The sequence below is a fragment of the Plecotus auritus genome (assembly GCF_963455305.1).
Source record: "Plecotus auritus genome assembly, chromosome: 8".
Lineage (NCBI taxonomy): Eukaryota > Metazoa > Chordata > Mammalia > Chiroptera > Vespertilionidae > Plecotus > Plecotus auritus.
Genome location: NC_137782.1, coordinates 129139838 through 129158037, shown reverse-complemented (window position 1 = coordinate 129158037; position 18200 = coordinate 129139838). Strand labels below are relative to the sequence as shown.

General features: G+C 39.6%; 2 protein-coding genes across 2 annotated transcripts in view; both read left to right on the top strand.

The window, feature by feature from the left end:
• Positions 1 to 18200, top strand: part of STAMBP (STAM binding protein) — a 762428-nt gene that overhangs the window by 508460 nt on the left and 235768 nt on the right. The window lies entirely within an intron of this gene.
• The window catches only part of ALMS1 (ALMS1 centrosome and basal body associated protein), a gene marked incomplete at its 5' end in the record, with an annotated part of 140444 nt that overhangs the window by 28818 nt on the left and 93426 nt on the right, over positions 1 to 18200 (top strand). The window contains 5 exon segments of the mRNA XM_080686207.1: positions 989 to 1464; positions 2639 to 2761; positions 3017 to 3135; positions 3242 to 3376; positions 7896 to 8037. Coding sequence (XP_080542333.1) covers positions 989 to 1464; positions 2639 to 2761; positions 3017 to 3135; positions 3242 to 3376; positions 7896 to 8037 — 995 coding nt within the window.

Below are 18200 nucleotides of genomic sequence, written 5' to 3'. Positions count from 1 at the left end.
AGTTAAGACATGATGCATATCAGTTTGGCATAATAACATATATATGTGTAAAAATGAGCCAGTTTACTGTAATGTATTTAAAAATAATTTCTAATATATTCTAGCTTTTCAGGCATATTTTAATTTAGAAGGTACAGTGGACTTTTCTTTTTATAAATCTCCCCTTTTGCTTTCCATCACCCAACCCCATTTTGTAAAAAGCATTTATTTCATGGTCACTAACTTGTTTGGCACTCTCATTTTGGTCACCTGATATTGAATGAGCCTTGTTATCTTTCCTTACCTTATAGCTGTGAATATGAAGTAATATGATTTTTTCTAACAAACATGTCCAAATTAATAATTATCCCAAATTAATATCCTTTAGAATAGTCATGATGGGAGACAAGTTTGGAATTCTCCAAAACTTTGTAATTCTCCAAAAATATAAGTTTTCCTTTTTTAGAACTAAAAAAAAAAAAAGTCACCTTAAATTAAAAACTAGGTGTTTACCGATGTGCCCTTCTGCTATATATTACTTTTAAATTACTTTTATGGAAAGTGTTTTGTAAACAGTAGTCAACCAATGATTAGATTGCTGTTGTATTTTTTTTTAGGCGGGGAGTAGATAACTTCTTAAGTGGTTTTCAAGAGCATAATAAATGACTAGTAAAAGAGCTAATGCAGGTTAAATGAATTTTAAATTTTCATTTAAAGAATATTTTTTTGACAATATGAAATTACTCATATATTTGACAATATTGTTTTAGAGAAGTCTGAGAAAATATTAGGGTTACAGATGGTAGTGCACTTTTCTGTTTATAAAAAATTTTGCCTTGTCCAGTCATTAGTCATTTTAAAAGAATTTGAAATTAGAACTTTGTTTTTCAACACATTGTGGAAATAACCTTGATAGCAGTGACATATCAATTTTGTATTTTTTCATGTTGGTATTGAAAAAAAAATGTTTTAAATATGTAACTTTTTTTTTTTAATTGTATATTTTCAGGGGAATTCCTGGTAAGTCCGAAGACACTGAAGGGTTTTCTCGACCGGCGGAAGTTAGTGAAGCTTTATTCCAGGCAACCTCAGAAGTAGCTTCAGACTTAGTTAACAGTCGCTTTAATGTATCTCAGCACATACTTATAGGGAGTACAGATGTTGAGTCTCAGGGCTCTTTTTTACATCCTGAGCAAGAAACCAAAGAAGAGACTGTTTTAACCTATACAGTTGATGAACTGAAAATCCCCAAAGACTCTGATAGTTATGGTGCTCTTTGTTCATATATGTCATGGAAGATAAAAGAAGTTACACAGGAGCCGGAAACCAATTTAGCTGATAAAGATCAATTTTCTTTTTCAACTTCATCTGATACAAGTGATGAATATGTAACTCCTAAAGAAAGTGACAGTTTTGATGCTTCTTGTTCAGATGTGCACTATTGGAAACAGGAAGCTTTACAGCAGTCAGAAAAATATTTAACCAGTAAGGACCATGATTCCTGCTCAGATTCATCTGATACAGTTGATAAAAATAAAAGTCCTGAGGGGAGTGACAATTTTAATGCCCCCTTTTCATTTATGCCATGGACCAAACAGGGAGCTTCACACCATCCAGAAACATGTCTAGTCAGTAAGGATCATGTTTCTTTTCCACATGAAATTGCTTCTCATTTTAATAATAAAATGTCAAATTCTTTCTTGCATTGCTTGTTAGAAAAGAGTGGGAAAAGTGTTCCCTTGTTGTCTGGTAGTCATTTTGAGAATGTTTATTTAAGGGCTCCAGCTGAGAATGAGATGAAAGAAAAGATGGTTTTTCTGGAGTGTTATGAAAGAAATGAAGGTTTGGGGACAGAATTATCTCAGTGTTTTGAACTAAAAGAGAATAGCAGTACTTTATTATTTTCAGAGGTGTGTTCCAGATCTTCAGAAATAGAATATATTGAGAATGTTGTAGTTCCTAATCCTTAAAAGTTTCAGAAACACATACTCTCTCCAGGGGACATGATATCTCTAATGTAGAGACTTTTGGTGGTCCTCTTCAGACTATTACATCCATCTTGGATGTGATATCAGAACAACAATATTTTCAAGAGGAAAGAAACCAAAAGGCTAGTGCTGCTTTTGGAAGGAAAAATGTTGATGCTACTGCAAATATAGCCTTTGAGGCAGTTATTGCCTCTATTGAGATTTCCAAGGAAGAGAGTACAGTAAATGAAATCCAAACTGACATCAATAAATCTGTGACAAATGACAGCCAAGAAGGTGAACCAAAAAATTCAGATATTTTCCTATTGAATTACAAAGATGAAAATTCTTTCATTGATAAACTTAACTTAGTCATCCATGCTATCAATCTACTCCCAGGGTGTTTGAACCAGAAGCTTCAAAGCCATTGTTGCATAAAAATGATGATGATGTTAGCTCCCTGTACTGGTTTCCTAATATAAAATCATTCCCTAGTGCTCCTCAGGAAATGTTCATTAAGCCACTTTCTTTTATTCCAGAGCTTAAGTCATATGTGTCTTTATGTGAAAAATCTCACAGCCAGATTATTGGTCTTTGCAAAACACAGTCAGCTTTATTTCAATGTGATGTAGACAATGAACCATTTCTTCCCATTGGGAAGATAAAGTATTTTTCTGCTCTTGACCTTGCAGAGAAGGCAGGATCTTCAAACATTATTTACCCACTGGAAGTATCGACTTCAGATTCTTTGTTTTCGCAAGATTTAAAGCAGCAAACCTTTGAAGAAGTTGCAGATTCCTCAAACTATATTTTGGGTAAGAATGTAAATTCTAGTCTTGTCATTGAAGGTCCATCTGCAGATATAGGAAGCAGCTTTTCAGCAAACTTGGTGACACATAATGCAAAGTAACAAGGTACTTTACCAATGATCAGTGCTGCATCATTAATTACAGTTGGTCAGGAGACATTGCTGAAAGCTGATATAGGCCTAGGTGAAATTCCTTGGCCTATGGATGCCAAATCCAGTTTTACAATACATACAATTATGCAAAATGACTCCTGTTTTGTAGAGGGCCTGCAGGGGAAGGCTGAATCTGACATCTATTCTCTGGGTGATGATATTGAATGCTGTAGCCTAGATGAAAATGCTGTTGTATGCAGTGAAAGATCTACTGAACTACAAAGAGAGGTGAGACACAATAAAATGATAGTTGGGGAAAACATGGTCTTTTCCAGTTTTGTTTCAGGAAATGGCATTGTTTCTTGTTTTTATTTTACTTGTTACTATTTCCCAGATATGTGACCAAGGTGACTTGACTGGGAAGTGCATTGAGCTAGCAGGTTTAGAAAATATGCTTGATGATCTAGAAATTTGTGATGTCTCCCTGCATTGGCAATCTGCTTTACAACTACCATTGGAGGAAGAGCCTGTAAGTTTTTCTATTTGACATTTCTTATGGGAAAGGGAAAGAAATATTTCAGTTGAAAAATAGAGGTAAAAGTGCCCATTTATGTCCTCTAATACAGCAGTTGCCAGCTGGTGGTCCGCGAGGTCCGGAAGATTGGTGATCGCTGGTTTAAGGAAATCTTTGGAGCAGTGTTTGCCAATTGGTGGTCCGCGGATCACTGGTGATCCGTGAGGTCCTAAAGATTGGCAACTGCTGCTCTAATACCAACTTGTGACTTGTAATCTGGTCTTCATCTGATATGCAGGAATATACTTAATTTGTTAGAGATTGGCATAAAAGAAATGTTGGTATTTTGTAGACCGTAAGACTTAGTGAATTCTGTGGTGTCTTGGAAAAAGCCATCCTTTGGTGCCTCCAGGCCTTTATCCCAGGCATCTTAACTTTTCCAAGTTGTGCGAGCAAGAACCTTTGGGACAACGTTAAAAATGGAGACATTGATTTGTGCTTTTTCCCTCTCTGGCCTTCAATGTACAAACCTTGGAATAGACCCTGGAAATATTCAAGTATTTTTATTTATTTGTAATTTAAAAATTTTTATTTATTGATTTTAGAGAGAGAGAGAGAGGTCCATTTGTTGTTCCACTTATTTATGCATAATTGATTGATTCTTGTATGTACAGGGATCCAACCCAAAACTTTTGTGTATCAGGACAACTCTCTAACCAACTAAGCTCCTGGCCAGGGCTCAAGCATTTCTTTTTAGGTGTTCCTGAAAGATTTTTACTTCAGAGGTATCTTGAAAATTATGAGAATCTGTTGTTTCCCCAGGAAAGATACTGAAGTGCTTAATGTCCAAACTAGTCAGTGTTCCCAAAAGAAACTACCTACCTCCTTCCCACATAAGCAACATCCTCATGTATTACTACATTCCATTCCTCTCTATTTATATCATTATTTTGTGTGTGTGTGTGTGTGTGTACTAGAAAATTATAACATTGGGGTGTTATAAAAATTGTTTCAATGTTTCTTTTATACGAGGCTTTATTTTCCTTGATTTCTGGAATATTCCTCTGGTCCCATTGCCCATATTCTTTTGTCTGAAACTGTCAACTCTAACCTGGATCCCACTTCCTTATAATATATCCATATTTCCTGTTAGTCATTAAATACAGTTAGATAATATATGTGGTGTACTTAATGTTACTTTCCTTTTCCTGTTTTCCCAAGTATAAGAGTGTATGTTACTGGAAAACAATTAGTTTGGGTTGCAACCATATTTAGACCATTAGGTTCAGACATTTGATAAAAGGAATTGAACAAAGATATACTGATGAACTTTTATTTATAATTTGTTGAATTTGAAAATATTTTAATATAGAAAACTATTAGGCTAGTTTTATTTTCTTCTAACGTAGGCATTGTTTAATTCTAACTTTCAATATAATAACAGTGGGGATGAAAGTAATAACTGTGCTCAAATTCTATGCTAAGTTTTACTTATATATATATCAGGTAGGATTGTTGAGGATTATTATCATCCCCATTTCTATAATTGACAGAAAGTTAAGGAACTTGCTCATGATCACTTAGCAAATAGGGGAACTAGTATTTGAAACTAATCTGTGTACTTAACCATTATGCCATTAACTCCCTGCCTGTTTGGCTATTCTTCAGTGAAACCAATGCCAAGATTTTCTATTATTTTGTCAGGAATGAAGGTTTTGAAGTCAGTTTCAATAAGAATGAGAAACAAAATCTGATAAATTTTAAACTTAGTGTTTCTAATATACTAGAGGCCTGGTGCATGAGAATCGTGCACTCGGGTGGGGGGGGTCCCTCAGCCCGGCCTGCGCCCTCTCACAGTCCAGGAGCCCTTGGAGGATGTCCCAGAGTGGGCCTATGCTGTCAGTCGGATTGGACATCCTTAGCACTGCCACGGAGGCGGGAGAGGTTCCCGCCACCACCGCTTTGCTCTCCAGCCATGAGCCTGGCTCAGGGCTTCTGGCTGAGCGGTGCTCCCCCTGTGGGAGTGCACTGACCACCAGGGGGCAGCTCCTGCGTTGAGCATCTGCCCCCTGGTGGTCAGTGCGTGTCGTAGCGACTGGTCGTTCGCTGTTCGATTTGCATATTAGCTTTTTATTGTATAGGACTAGTGGCCCGGTGCATGAAATTCGTGCACATTAAAAGGGAATTAGAGGAAATATTTTAATATTGCTATTTGCCCTTTCTTTATAATAGATGTGTCTGGCCGGCCCCACCCCCATTGGGCGACACCAAGACCTAGCCGGCCCCACCCCCATCAAGCCCTGCTGGGCGGGGGGCACAACCTCAGGTCCTCCGGCCCAGCACCACACAGCCTCAGGTCCCTGCTGATAGGTTGTTATGGCATCATGGCGTGACGACTATTTGCATATTAGCCTTTTATTATTAAGATTATTAAGATATGCCAGGGGTCCTCAAACTACGGCCTGTGGGCCACATGCGGCCCGCCGAGGACATTTATCCGGCCCGCCGGGTGCCGCTGCCTGTCCTGCTTAGCAGCCGACTCATCCCGGGCCCGCAGTGCGCATAGGAATTTGTTCATAGTTTTTTTTTTAAACTATAGTCCGGCCCTCCAACGGTCTGAGGGACAGTGAACTGGCCCCCTGTTTAAAAAGTTTGAGGAGCCCTGAGATATGCATATATATTAATATGTTTTTATTGATTTTTAGAGAGGGAGAGAGAGAGAGAAACATTGATGAGTCAGAAACATCAATATTGACTGACTGCCTCCTGCACACCTCATACCTGCGACCTCTTGTTGAATGTGTTGACACTCAACCAACTGACCCACACTGCCTCGGTGTTTTGTTTTAATCCTCATCTGAGGATATGTTTTTTAAAAATTGATTTTTAGAGAGAGGAAGGGAGGGAGGGGTGGAGGAAGAGAGAGAGAGAGAGAGAGAGAGAGAGATGTGAGAGAGAAACATTGATTGGTTGCCTCCCATATGGGCCCTAACTGGGGATGGAACCCGAAACCTAAGTATGTGCCCTGACTGGGAATCAAATCGCAACCTTTAGATGTATGGGACGATGTTCCAACCAACTGATTCTTCTAGCCAGAGCTCTAATATTTTTGATAGTACTGTACAATTTTTATAATTTGCATCAACTTTTTATGTGGATAAAATATATTTTAAAAATGAAGATATTCTATATAATAAAAGCCTAATATGCAAATTGTCCCCTCGGGTGGTCATTTGACCAGGAGACCGGGAGTTTGACCGCTCACTATAATGTGCACTGACCACCAGGGGGCAGCGCGGAACATGGCGGGTGCTGGCAGCTGGTGGCAGTGGAGGTGCTGCTGGCCCCAACGGGCCCTGACGAGAGCGGGACCGTGGCAGGATGGTAGAGCAAGTTGAGCGGGTGGTGCCAGGCCAAGGCGGGTGTGAGGGCTTCCCCTTTGCCCCATCCATTGCCCCACAGACAGTGACCAGCAGTGGTGGCAGGGGGCGGGACTGCCGCCCAGCTCTCAAGCATTGAGGGAGAAAGGGCAAATAGCAATATTAAAATATTTCTTCTAATTATTTTCTATTCAATGTGCACAAATCTGTGCACCGGGCCACTAGTATTCAATTAATATTGATGCACCAAGATTAACTCTGACCACATTCCAAATTTTATTTGCCCTAATTTGGTGAAAAGCTGTATATGTTTATGTACTACATCACCAGTAATGGTTACTAATTTCTTTACTAGCAAGGACTTGTTGGGATTTGTGTTTTAGGAACTTCTTTTTCAGCATTTAACCTTTACTTCACTATCAGTTTATATTTCCCATGACTTTTGTTTAAAGAAATTTGAGGACTTTTTTCTTCTTTTTTTGGTTGATCCTCACCTGAGGATATTTTTCCATTGATTTTTAGAGAGTGGAAGGGAGAGGCAGAGACAGAGAGAAACATCCATGTGAGAGAGATATATCGATTGGTTGCCTTTCGCACGCCCCGACTAGGGTCTGGGATCGAGCCTGCAGCTGAGGTATGTGCCCTTGACCAGAATTGAACCCAGGACCCTTCATCTGTGGGCCAATGCTCTATCCATTGAGCCACACTGGCTAGGGCAGGACTTTATTTTTTTAGGAACTGATCACAGATACAGTTTTCCCATGCTTTTATTATTCTAATCATTTGTGGATTTCTTAAAAATCTTTGTTTTCTCCTACTTCCTTTTCTTTTTTCTTTTCCACAACACACTTCTCCCTTTTAAAAAAATCCTTGTGCCATAGTTCAGATTCTGCAATGATCATACTTATCATAAGGAGAAAAACACTTCTAGGTCTCCTATACAGGTAAACTTCCAGAACCTCAGAATAATTTATAGAGCCTTCTTGGAATTGACCAAGATATGACCTGTATATGTATTCAGGAGGATTGGGAATATAATCTTAAGGAACTGGTATAACTGCTTAATATTTATTTTCGTAAAATTGAGGTCTGTATTTTAACAGATGATGTCTAAAATTAATCTTCTTTCTTTTTTAAAAAATCTCTTTTCATAGGACATTAGTCAGTCTTTTTCATCTGTATTGCCTCCATTTGTTCCTCATGAGCCAGCCAGAAAGTTGGAGTATCACTCTTCAGATCTCAGGATGTTGAGGGTATCTCCTGAGATTGTGCCAAAGACTCTCAAACATTTACCAGGTATGTGGAAAAGGTGATATTAAATGTCCTTATGACTGGCTTGTTAAAAATATCTTGCAATGGTTATTTTTTTATATTTGAACTCCTGCAGTAATGTTAACTTTGGATTAAGTGTATTTATAAATGCACAGGTCTCTTTCATTAGATGAACCTTTTGATTTAATTGCTTTCTTCATGACAGTGTTTAGAACTGAATTACATGGACAAGTCTGAATTAGCGTCAGTTTGTTTCTATATTCCTCTCTGTGATTTGAAGGGGGGAAAATTAATTGAGCATGAGAGGACAATAAATTTGTAGAGAGGAAATTGAGAGCTCAGTTCTGAGACAGAAAGCAAGGTAATCTTACCTGCTATGGGTGGTGGGGACAGGAGGAGAGGTTTTAGGGACTTGGAGAGTGGCTTGGGTGAAGGCTCAGAATTTATGTTGAAGTGAATAGGAGATGGAACTGACTAAAGACAAGCAAAAGGCTTTTCAGGTAGTTCTGAGAAATCAGTTGAGGTCAGAAATTATTTTATAATGTCAGCCTGTATAGCATCTCTCATTTTTCTGTACAGAAACTCGGGAATGGAGAAGGTTAATTACAGGATTGATCCTTGGTAGAGGGATTTGTGTGTGGTGGAAGGATAGCAGTGGAAGGGAATAAGTGAGGGAAGAGTTAATCAGCTATTTGTTTCAGCCTGCATTGGAAAAGAAAAGAAGTCAGGAGAATTGTTAGTCTGGAAGAAAATGAAGGAACAGAGGTTTATTTATGAAGTTGAATACAGGAGGTGGGTATGAGTTACTGAGAGAGCTAGAAGAATGGGTAATTTTGGTCAGAGTGAGTTAGTACATTTAAATTTGTATCAGTTTGAAGGGTGATAAGATCCATTGCTTGGCCCTGAGGGGGTTGGTTAGAAGTTGAATAGAGACCACTGGGATAAAGTAAATTGAGATTTTGAGCCTAGCTTTCTGGATTAACTATGTTTAAATATTTTCTGATTTTTTGTGGGGTTTGGGGTTTAGGAAAGCCTGTGCACCAGACCTTGAAAAAGTGAATGGGAGCAACTGGGAGTTGTAAGAACATGATAGAAGGAGGATGGTATTGAAGCTATTTGTGGCCTAAACCTCAAGAAAGGAGGTTTTATTTGTATGTTTTTTGTTTATTTGAGAAAGATAGAAAATAATGGGAAGGAATTCATTGTGAGGTTGGTAGTAATGTCCTTCTATTACGGATTTTAGTAATTGGAGAGTTATCTTTTTTGTAAGTCTAGCTGAATTTTGTCAAATTTTTGTTGAACTTTTCAAAGAAATTGGTTTCTCTACTTTTTCTAATTTTTCCTTCTACCTTTTAAATCTCTATTTCATTTACTATCATTTTAGTCTTTATTATTTTCATGCTTTCACTTGCTTCAGTTTTGATTTGAGCTTTTTACTGTTTCTTAAGGTGAAAGGTTAAGTTACTGATCTGAGATCTTTCTAATTCAGGTGTTTACATAGATAAATTTCTAAACACTGCGTTAGCTGCATGCCTTAAGTTTTGGTTTGTCATACTTTTGTTTTAATTCACCTAAATATTGCCTAATTTCCATTGTAATATTTCTTTGTTGTTGACACTGGTTATCTGGAGGTGTGTTGTTTAATTTCACATACTTATGATGAGTTTCCTTTTGTTATTGAGATGTCGTTCCATTTTTTGGAGAACATATACTTTGTATGATTTCAGTTTTTAAATTTATTGAGGCTTGTTTTATGTCCTAACATATAGTCTATCCTGTAGAATGTACAGTTTGCACTTGAGAAGAATGTGCATTCTGCTGTTGTTAGGTGGTGTGTTCTATACATACTTATCTGCTAATTCTGGTCGATTTATAGTGTTCCAGTCTTCTGTATCCTTGTTGATCCTTTGCCTAGTTGTTTTCTCCATTTCTGAAAGTAAGGTATTGAAGTCTCCAAATATTAGTGTTTGTTTCTCCCTTCTTTTCTGTTAGATTTGCTTCAAACATTTTGAGATATGATATTAAATGCATTTATGCCTATATTTTATAATTTATAATGTCATATGTCTTGATGAATTAACTTTCTTTGTGTGGCTATAAATTGACCTTTAATTCTAGTAACATATTTTGTCCTAAAGCTTTATTTTGTCTTTTATCAGTGTACTTGCTCTAGCTCTTATGGTTGCTGTTTGTATGACATCTTTTTTTATCCCTTTACTTTCAACCTAGCTATATTTTTAATCTAAAGTAAATCTTTAGCAAATAGCGTATAATTGGATCTTTTTAAAATGCAGACTAATAATCTCTGCCTTTTGATGTAATTGTTTAATCCATTCACATTTAATGCCATTATTGATAAGATTGGGTTTATATTTTCTGGTTTACTTTTTGTTTCCCATATGTCTCATGTCTTTTTTGTTCTTCTTTTCCTACTTTAATGCTTTTTATTGAATTGAGTGAATATTTTCTAATGTGATATTTTAAGTTCTTTAGTGATATTCGAGTATTATTTACTTATTTACTTACTTGTGTGCTATTTATTTATTTTTCTTATTCCTCACCTGACTTTTTGAGCGGGGAAGAGGGAAAGAGAGACAGAGAGAAACACTGATTTGTAGTTTCACTTATTTATGCATTCATTTGTTGCTTCTTGTATGTGCCCTGACTGGATGGAGATCAAACCCACAATTTGGCATATTGGCATGATGTTCTAACCAACTGAGCTACCCAGCAGGGCTGAGATTTTTCTTATTTTTTGAGTTTGGCCTGTAATGCTATAAATTTTCTTCTTACGACTGCTTTTGCTATGTTCCATAGATTTTTGGGTTGTTGTGTTATTATTTTCATTTGTTTCAAGGTATCTTTTGATTTCTTCCTTGATCTCATTGTCAACTCATTCATTGTTTAGTAACATGTTATTTAGCCTACACGTCTTTGTGTGTTTTTCAGTTTTCTTGTGATTGGTTTCTTTTTTCATACCATTATAGTCCTAGAAGATGCTTGATGTGATTTTAATCTTTTTTCAATTTATTGAGACTTGTTTTGTTTCCTAACATGTGTTCCATGTGCACTTGCAAAGAATGTATATTCTGCTGCTTTGGGGTGAAATGCTCTGAAGATATCAATTAAATTCGTCTTATTTAGTGTGTCATTTAATACCATTGTTTCCTTGTTGATTTTCTGTCTGGAAGATCTATCCACTGATTTTGAACGTCTTACAATTCCCTACTATGACTATACTAGAGGCCTGGTGCACAGATTCGTGCACTGGTGGGGTCCCTTGGCATGGCCTGTAGGGATTGGGCTGAAATCGGCAGTCCAACACCGCCTGATGCTCCTGCCACAGGCTTGTGCCTAGTCAGTCCTGATTGGGAGAGGCTCGCGCTGCCACAGTGGTGCTCGCCAGTCATGAACCCTGCATTTGGCGCCCCATGGTCAGCTGAGCGGTGTTTCCACTGTAGGAGCACACTTAACCACCAGGGGGCAGCTCCTGCGTTGAGCGTCTGCCCCTGGTGATCAGTGCACGTCATAACAACTGGTCATTTGGTCGCTTAGGCTTTTATATATATAGATTACTGTCGATCTTTTTCTTCATATCCAGCAAGATTTGCTTTATGTACTAGTATTTAGGTGCTCCTATGTTGAATGCATACATGTTTATAAGTGTTATAGTCTCTTTTTGGATTGTCCCCTTTACCATCCTATATAATAAAAGGGTAATATGCAAATAGACCGAACGGCGGAACGACTGGTTGCCATGACGTGCACTGAGCAGGCAGACAAGCGAGTAGTTAAGGGTAATCAGGCAAGCAGGCAGGAAGAGCAGTTAGGGGCAATCAGGCAGGCAGGCCGAGCGGTTAGGGGTGGGTGACCAGGCAGGCAGGCGAGCAGTTAGGAGCCAGCAGTCCCAGTTTGCAAGAGGGATGACTGACTGCCGGATTAGGCCTAAACAGGCAGTTGGACATCCCATGAGGGGTCCTGGATTGCGAGAGTGCACAGGCTGGGCTGAGGGGGGATCTCCCCTTCCGAATTTCTTGCACCGGTCCTCTAGTAATGTAATGTTTTTTGTTTGTTTTGTTAATCCTCACCTGAGGATATTTTTCCATTGATTTTTAGAGAGAGATGGAAGGGAGGGGGAGAGACAGAGAGAGATACATCAATGTAAGAGAGACACATGATTGGTTGCCTCCTGCACATGCCCCAACCAGGGATGGGAATTGAGCCTGCAACTCTGGTAAGTGCCCTTGACTGGAATCAAACCTGGGACCCTTCAGTCCATGGGCTGATGCTCTATCCACTGAGCCAAAACCGATTAGGGCCTAGTGTTCTGTTTTGTTTTAAAGTCTATTTTGTCTGATACAAGTATTGCTACCCCAGCTGTTTTTTTTTTTTTTTTTTTTTTTCATTTCCATTTGCATGAAATATCTTTTCCTTTTTCTTTTTTATTTCTAATATATTTTTACTTATTTCAGAGAGGAAGGGAGAGGGAGAGAGATGGAAACATTGGTGATGAGAATTATTGATTAGCTGCCTCCTGCCTGCCCCCTACTGAGGATCGAGCCCATAACCTGGGCATGTGCCCTTGACTGGGATCGAACCTGGTACCCTTCATTCTGCAGGCCAACACTCTATCCACTGAGCCAAACCAGCTAGGACTCCCATTTCTTTACTTTTAGTCTGCATGTATCTTTCATTCTGAGGTGGGTCTCTTATAGACAGTATATACTAGTATATATGGATTGTGTTTTCTTATCCATTTAGCCAACCTATGTCTTTTAATTGGAGCATTTAAGCCATTTAGAATTAAAGTGATTATTGGTAGGTTCGTATTTATTCTCATTTTATTCTTTATTAGGGGTCCAGTGCACAAAATTCGTGCACGGCGGCGGGGGGGCCTAGGTCCCTCAGCCCAACCTGCACCCTCTCCAATATGGGAGCCCTCAGGGGATGTCCTACTGGCGGCTTAGGCCTGCTCCCCGTGGTTCTCTGCTCTCTGTGGACCTGTCTGCTTGACGCCACCGCAGGCCCTGGTGTTTGCTATCAGCGGGGGCCTGCTTGCCCTTAGCCGCTGGGGACAGGGGCAAGCAGGGCCCTGCTGTCTGTTCTCGGGCTCGCTGCCACAGGGGCAGGCAGGGCCCTGGTATCTGATCTTTGTGGGGGCCCTGCAGGGGAGTGCTTGCCCCTTGCTGCCACGGCCAGGGGCAAGTGGGGCTTTGCTGTCTGCTCGCTCACTGCAGGGGACTGCTTTCCCCTTGCTGCCACAGCCAGGGGCAAACAGGGCCCTGCTGTCTGTTTGCTCGCTGCGGGGGACTGCTTGCCTCTTGCCGCTGCGGCGAGGGGCAAGCAGTTCCCCGCAGTCTGTTGTCTGCTTGCTCGCTGCAGGGGATGTTCCCGCCCCGCCTCTGGCCGCTTGCACACATGCCGCCTGGAGCGTCTGGGTCCCAGGGATATTCCCGCCCCACCCCCGGATGCTCCAGGCCTACACACAGGCCTACAGGCTCATAGCGGCCTGGCTCCCGAGGACACCTGTCCCCGGGACGCAGGCCACTTGATGCCGGTCCTCGCATGCAAGCGGCAGCCCCACCCCCAGCCACTCCACGCCTGTGTATGCAAATTAACCCACCATCTTTGTTGGATTAATTTGCATGCTCACTCCTGATTGGCTGGTGGATGTTGCGGAGGTATGGTTAATTTGCATATTTCTCTTTTATTAGTGTAGATAACTATGTTCCTCTGGTTATTTTTGTTCTTACAGAAGACCCTTTAACGTTTCTTGTAATACTGGATTGGTGGTGATGCACTCCTTTACTTTTTTCTTATCTGGAAGCTCTTTATTTTCCCTCAATTTTAAATGATAATCTTTCTAGGTAAAATGTAGGTCTTTGCTTTTCATCACTTGTTAATCCTCACCCAAGAATAATGTTCCATTGATTTTTAGAGAGAGTGGAAGGGAGGGTGAGAGACAGAGAGAGAAACGCCGATGTGAGAAAGACACATCAATTGGTTGCTTCCCTGACTAGGGCCAGGGATCAAGCCTGCAGCTGAGGTACATGCCCATGACTGGAATCAAATCCCAGACTTTTCAGTCTGCAGGCTGACACTCTTCCACTGAGTCAAACTGGCTAGTGTGCTTTTCATCACTTTGAATATTTCATGCCAGTCCCTTCTGGCCAGAAATGTTTCTGTTGAGAAATCAACTTGACAGTATAGGCCAGGGGTGGGCAAACTTTTTGACTCGAGGGCCACAATGGGTTCTTAAACTGGACCGGAGGGCCGGAACAAAAGCATGGATGGAGTGTTTGTGTGAACTAATATAAATTCAAAGTAAAGGAGCGGAGGGGAGGCCGAAACCGGTTTGGCTCAGTGGATAGAGCGTCAGCCTGCGGACTGAAAGGTCCCAGGTTCGATTCCGGTCAAGGGCACGTACCTTGGTTGCGGGCACATCCCCAGTAGGAGGTGTGCAGGAGGCAGCTGATCGATGTTTCTCTCTCATCGATGTTTCTAACTCTCTATCCCTCTCCCTTCCTCTCTGTAAAATATCAATAAAATATATATTAAAAAAAAAAAAAGGAGTGGAGGGGAGAGCAAGAGAACCCTCCGCTCTTTCGGCTCCGCGGGCCGGATAGAACAGCCGAACGGGCCGGATCCGGCCCGCGGGTCGTAGTTTGCCCACGGCTGGTATAGGCGCTCCCTTGTAGACAACTGTCTTTCACTTCCTGCTTTTAAGATTCTCTTTTTGTCTTCAACCTTTGCATTTTAATTGTGATATGTCTTGGTGTGCATCTCTTTAGGTTCATGTTGTTTGGGACTCTCTGTGCTTCCTAGACTTGTGTATCTTTTCCTTTAACCAGGTTAGGGAAGTTTTCAGCCAATAATGTTTCAAATATGGCATCTATTTGCTCTCTGTCCTCTCATTCTTGTTCCCCTGTGATGAAGATGTTATCATGCTTCATGTTGTCCCACAGGTCCTTTAAATTATCCCCATTTTTTTTGTTGTGTTGTTTTGTTGTTGTTAATCCTCACCTGAGGATATTTTTTCCATTGATTTTTTTTTTTTTAAGATAGAGAGTGGAAGGGAGGGGGAGAGACACAGAGAGAGAAACATCAATGTGAGAGAGGCCCATCAATTAGTTGCCTCCTGCATGCACACTGATGGGCTGGATTTGGAACCTGCAACCCAGGTATGTGCCCTTGAACGGGAATCAAACCCATGACCCTTCGGTCCACAGGCTAACGCTCTAACCACTGAGCAAAACCCACCAGGGCTACTACTATCCTCATTTTTTACAATTTTTTTTTTTTTTTCTGATTGGGTGTTTTTTTGTTACCTTGTCTTCCAAATGGCTTATTCCATCCTCTGCTTCATCTAATCTACTATTTATTTCTTCTAGTATGTTCTTCATTTCAGTTATTGTATTCTTCATTAAAAAAATATTTTTATTGATTTCAGAGAGGAAGTGAAAGGGAAAGAGATAGAAACATTAATGATGAGAGAGAATCATAGATTGGCTGCCTCCTGCATGTTCCATACTGGGGATCAAGCCTGCAACCCGGGCATGTGCCCCAACTGGGAAAGGAACCATGACCTCCTGCTTCATAGGTTGATATACAGCCACTGAGCCATGCATGCCAGGCTCTTCAGTTTTTTTAATGTTTTCTTTTTTTTTTTTTTTTTTTTATATTTTATTGATTTTTTACAGAGAGGAAGGAAGAGGGATAGATAGTCAGAAACATCGATGAGAGAGAAACATCGATCAGCTGCCTCCTGCACACCTCCTACTGGGGATGTGCCCGCAACCAAGGTACATGCCCTTGACCGGAATCGAACCTGGGACCTTTCAGTCCGCAGGCTGACGCTCTATCCACTGAGCCAAACCGGTTTTGGCTTTAATGTTTTCTATGTGTTGTTTTTTTCATTCTGATTTTCACAGCCAAATGTTATGTGGGTGCCTCTTTCCAGTTCTGGTGCTCTGGGCTGGTATGCTTGGTGTGGGGTCAGAACCCCACACTCCTGAGGGGGAGCCTTTGCAGCTGAGATACCCCTGTAGAATCTCAGCCACCACAGAAAGGGAATGAGGCCAGCCCTTTTTGTGTCTCCACTCTTTCTACCAGTCTCGGTGTTGCTTCTTCTGTAAATCCTTGATTATAAGACTTCTCTTCATCTAATCTTCAGTTGGTTATGCAGTTTGATTGTTCTTTATTTTAGTTTTAATTTCATTTTGGTTCTGGGAAGGGATGAGTATACCTTCTACCTACTCTGCCACTAATTTGAATGTCTTCTCTCTTATTTCTGATTTTAATTGAGTCCTGTCTCTTTTTTTCTTGGTAAGTCTAGCTAAAGGTTTGTCAATTGTTTATCTTTTAAAAGAATTGTATCTTAATTTCGTTGACCTTTCAGTCTTTGTTTGGCATTTATTTCTGCCCTGATCTTTCTTATTTCCTTCCTTCTGCTAACTTTGGGCTTTATCTTTTTTCTAGTTCTTTGAGATATAAAGTTAGGTTATTGGAGATTTTCCTTGTGTCTTGATGTAGGTAGGCACTTGTCCCTATAAACTTCCCTCCTAGAACAGCTTTTATCGCATCCCATAAGTTTTGGGATGTTGTGTTTCCATTTTCAATTGTCTTGGGGGTATTTTTTTCCTCTTTTTATTTCTTCTTTGACTGTTAGTTGTTCAGCTTATTAATATGTTTTGATTTATTAATTTCTTGAGCCTTTTTTTCTCACAAAATTTCATAACTCATATCCTTCTAAAGTTACTAGGCAGTGTACATTATTTTCTTTTAGTTTTCTTGAAGTTAATACTTGATATTTCTACTTTTTTACTTTACAGTTCAGTTCTCATTCCATTCTATTTCCAGCTCCTTATTTGAAGCTCACCAGTGGGTTTAGAATGGCAGTCAGTTGTAGTAAAAAGAGTTCAGAATATTTAGTTAGAATTAGAAAGCTAAAGTGTCTGTTTTTATCATTTACTCACTGTACAACTCTAGGAAAATATGTTTGTTACTCAAAATGTCGCCTAAGCATCAATATTATTGTGTATTACCTGGGAGCTTGTTAGAAATGCAGAATTTGAGATTCCACCCCAGACGTACTGAATTAGAATCTAAGATCTTTACATTGACCAACACTGTTAAATCGTTATAATTGAAACTTAATTTTCCTATTTATAAAGTATAGCTAATATTTGCTGGATGTATCAGTCATTTTGCTACCATATGTTTTGCCAATTTACTCATTGTCTGTTTGTTTTTAATTAGAATGTAAGCTTTGTCTACTTATTTATTGCTCCTATTTTCTATATCTAGAACAGTGACTGACCCGTAGTAAACAATTTATTTTTTTTGAATGAACGAATGAATGCATTTCTTGTCAATCTTGCCATATCTATTGTATTCGTTTATTTCCCTCTGCCATTTAGATCTATTTTTAGTTAGAATTATTTACTTTCTTTTGACAATACAAATATATTGCATTTCCATTGTTGCAGAAAGTTTGATGAGACAGCACTGCTTACACTTTTGTATTCCCTTTCCAATCCAGAACTTGTATTTCTGCAATACAGGTCTGCTCATGTCTGTCAATAATTCCCTGTGTCATATAGAATTAAGTTCAAACTTCTTAGTGTAACCTTTAGAGTTTACAGTTTCATATAGTTAAAAATACATGTCTTATTATGGGTACACTTATTAGCCGAGCCACTTAAACCCACTGCATGCATAGCATCCGTCTGGGCCATATTGCATTGACCTTGTAGGACTTGGGGAAGAGAGAAACCCATGAAAATAAGCTGATGATCCTTCACTATGCCATAGAATAAAATATTTTGTTGCAATTGAGGAGTGTCACATCTTCTGCTAGCATATATGACACAGTAAAAGGCTAACTTGTTAGCTTATAAGTAGTGTGAAATCAAATCCCAGAGTAAACAGCATTTTCACATCACATTGAAAATTCTTTAAAAATCACCTAAAGATCTGCATAATATTTCATCAAATGTCTATACTGACATTTTTAATCTATAGTTCTGTTGAGTATTTAAATTATTTACGCATTAAATTGCTGCTTTAAATGGCTTTGTAATAATTATCTTTGAGTGTAAATATTCGTGTCTTTAATTGACTGCTAGAGCAGCAGTCACCAACCGGTGGTCTGCGGACCCACTGGTGTTCCATAAGGTCTGAAAGGT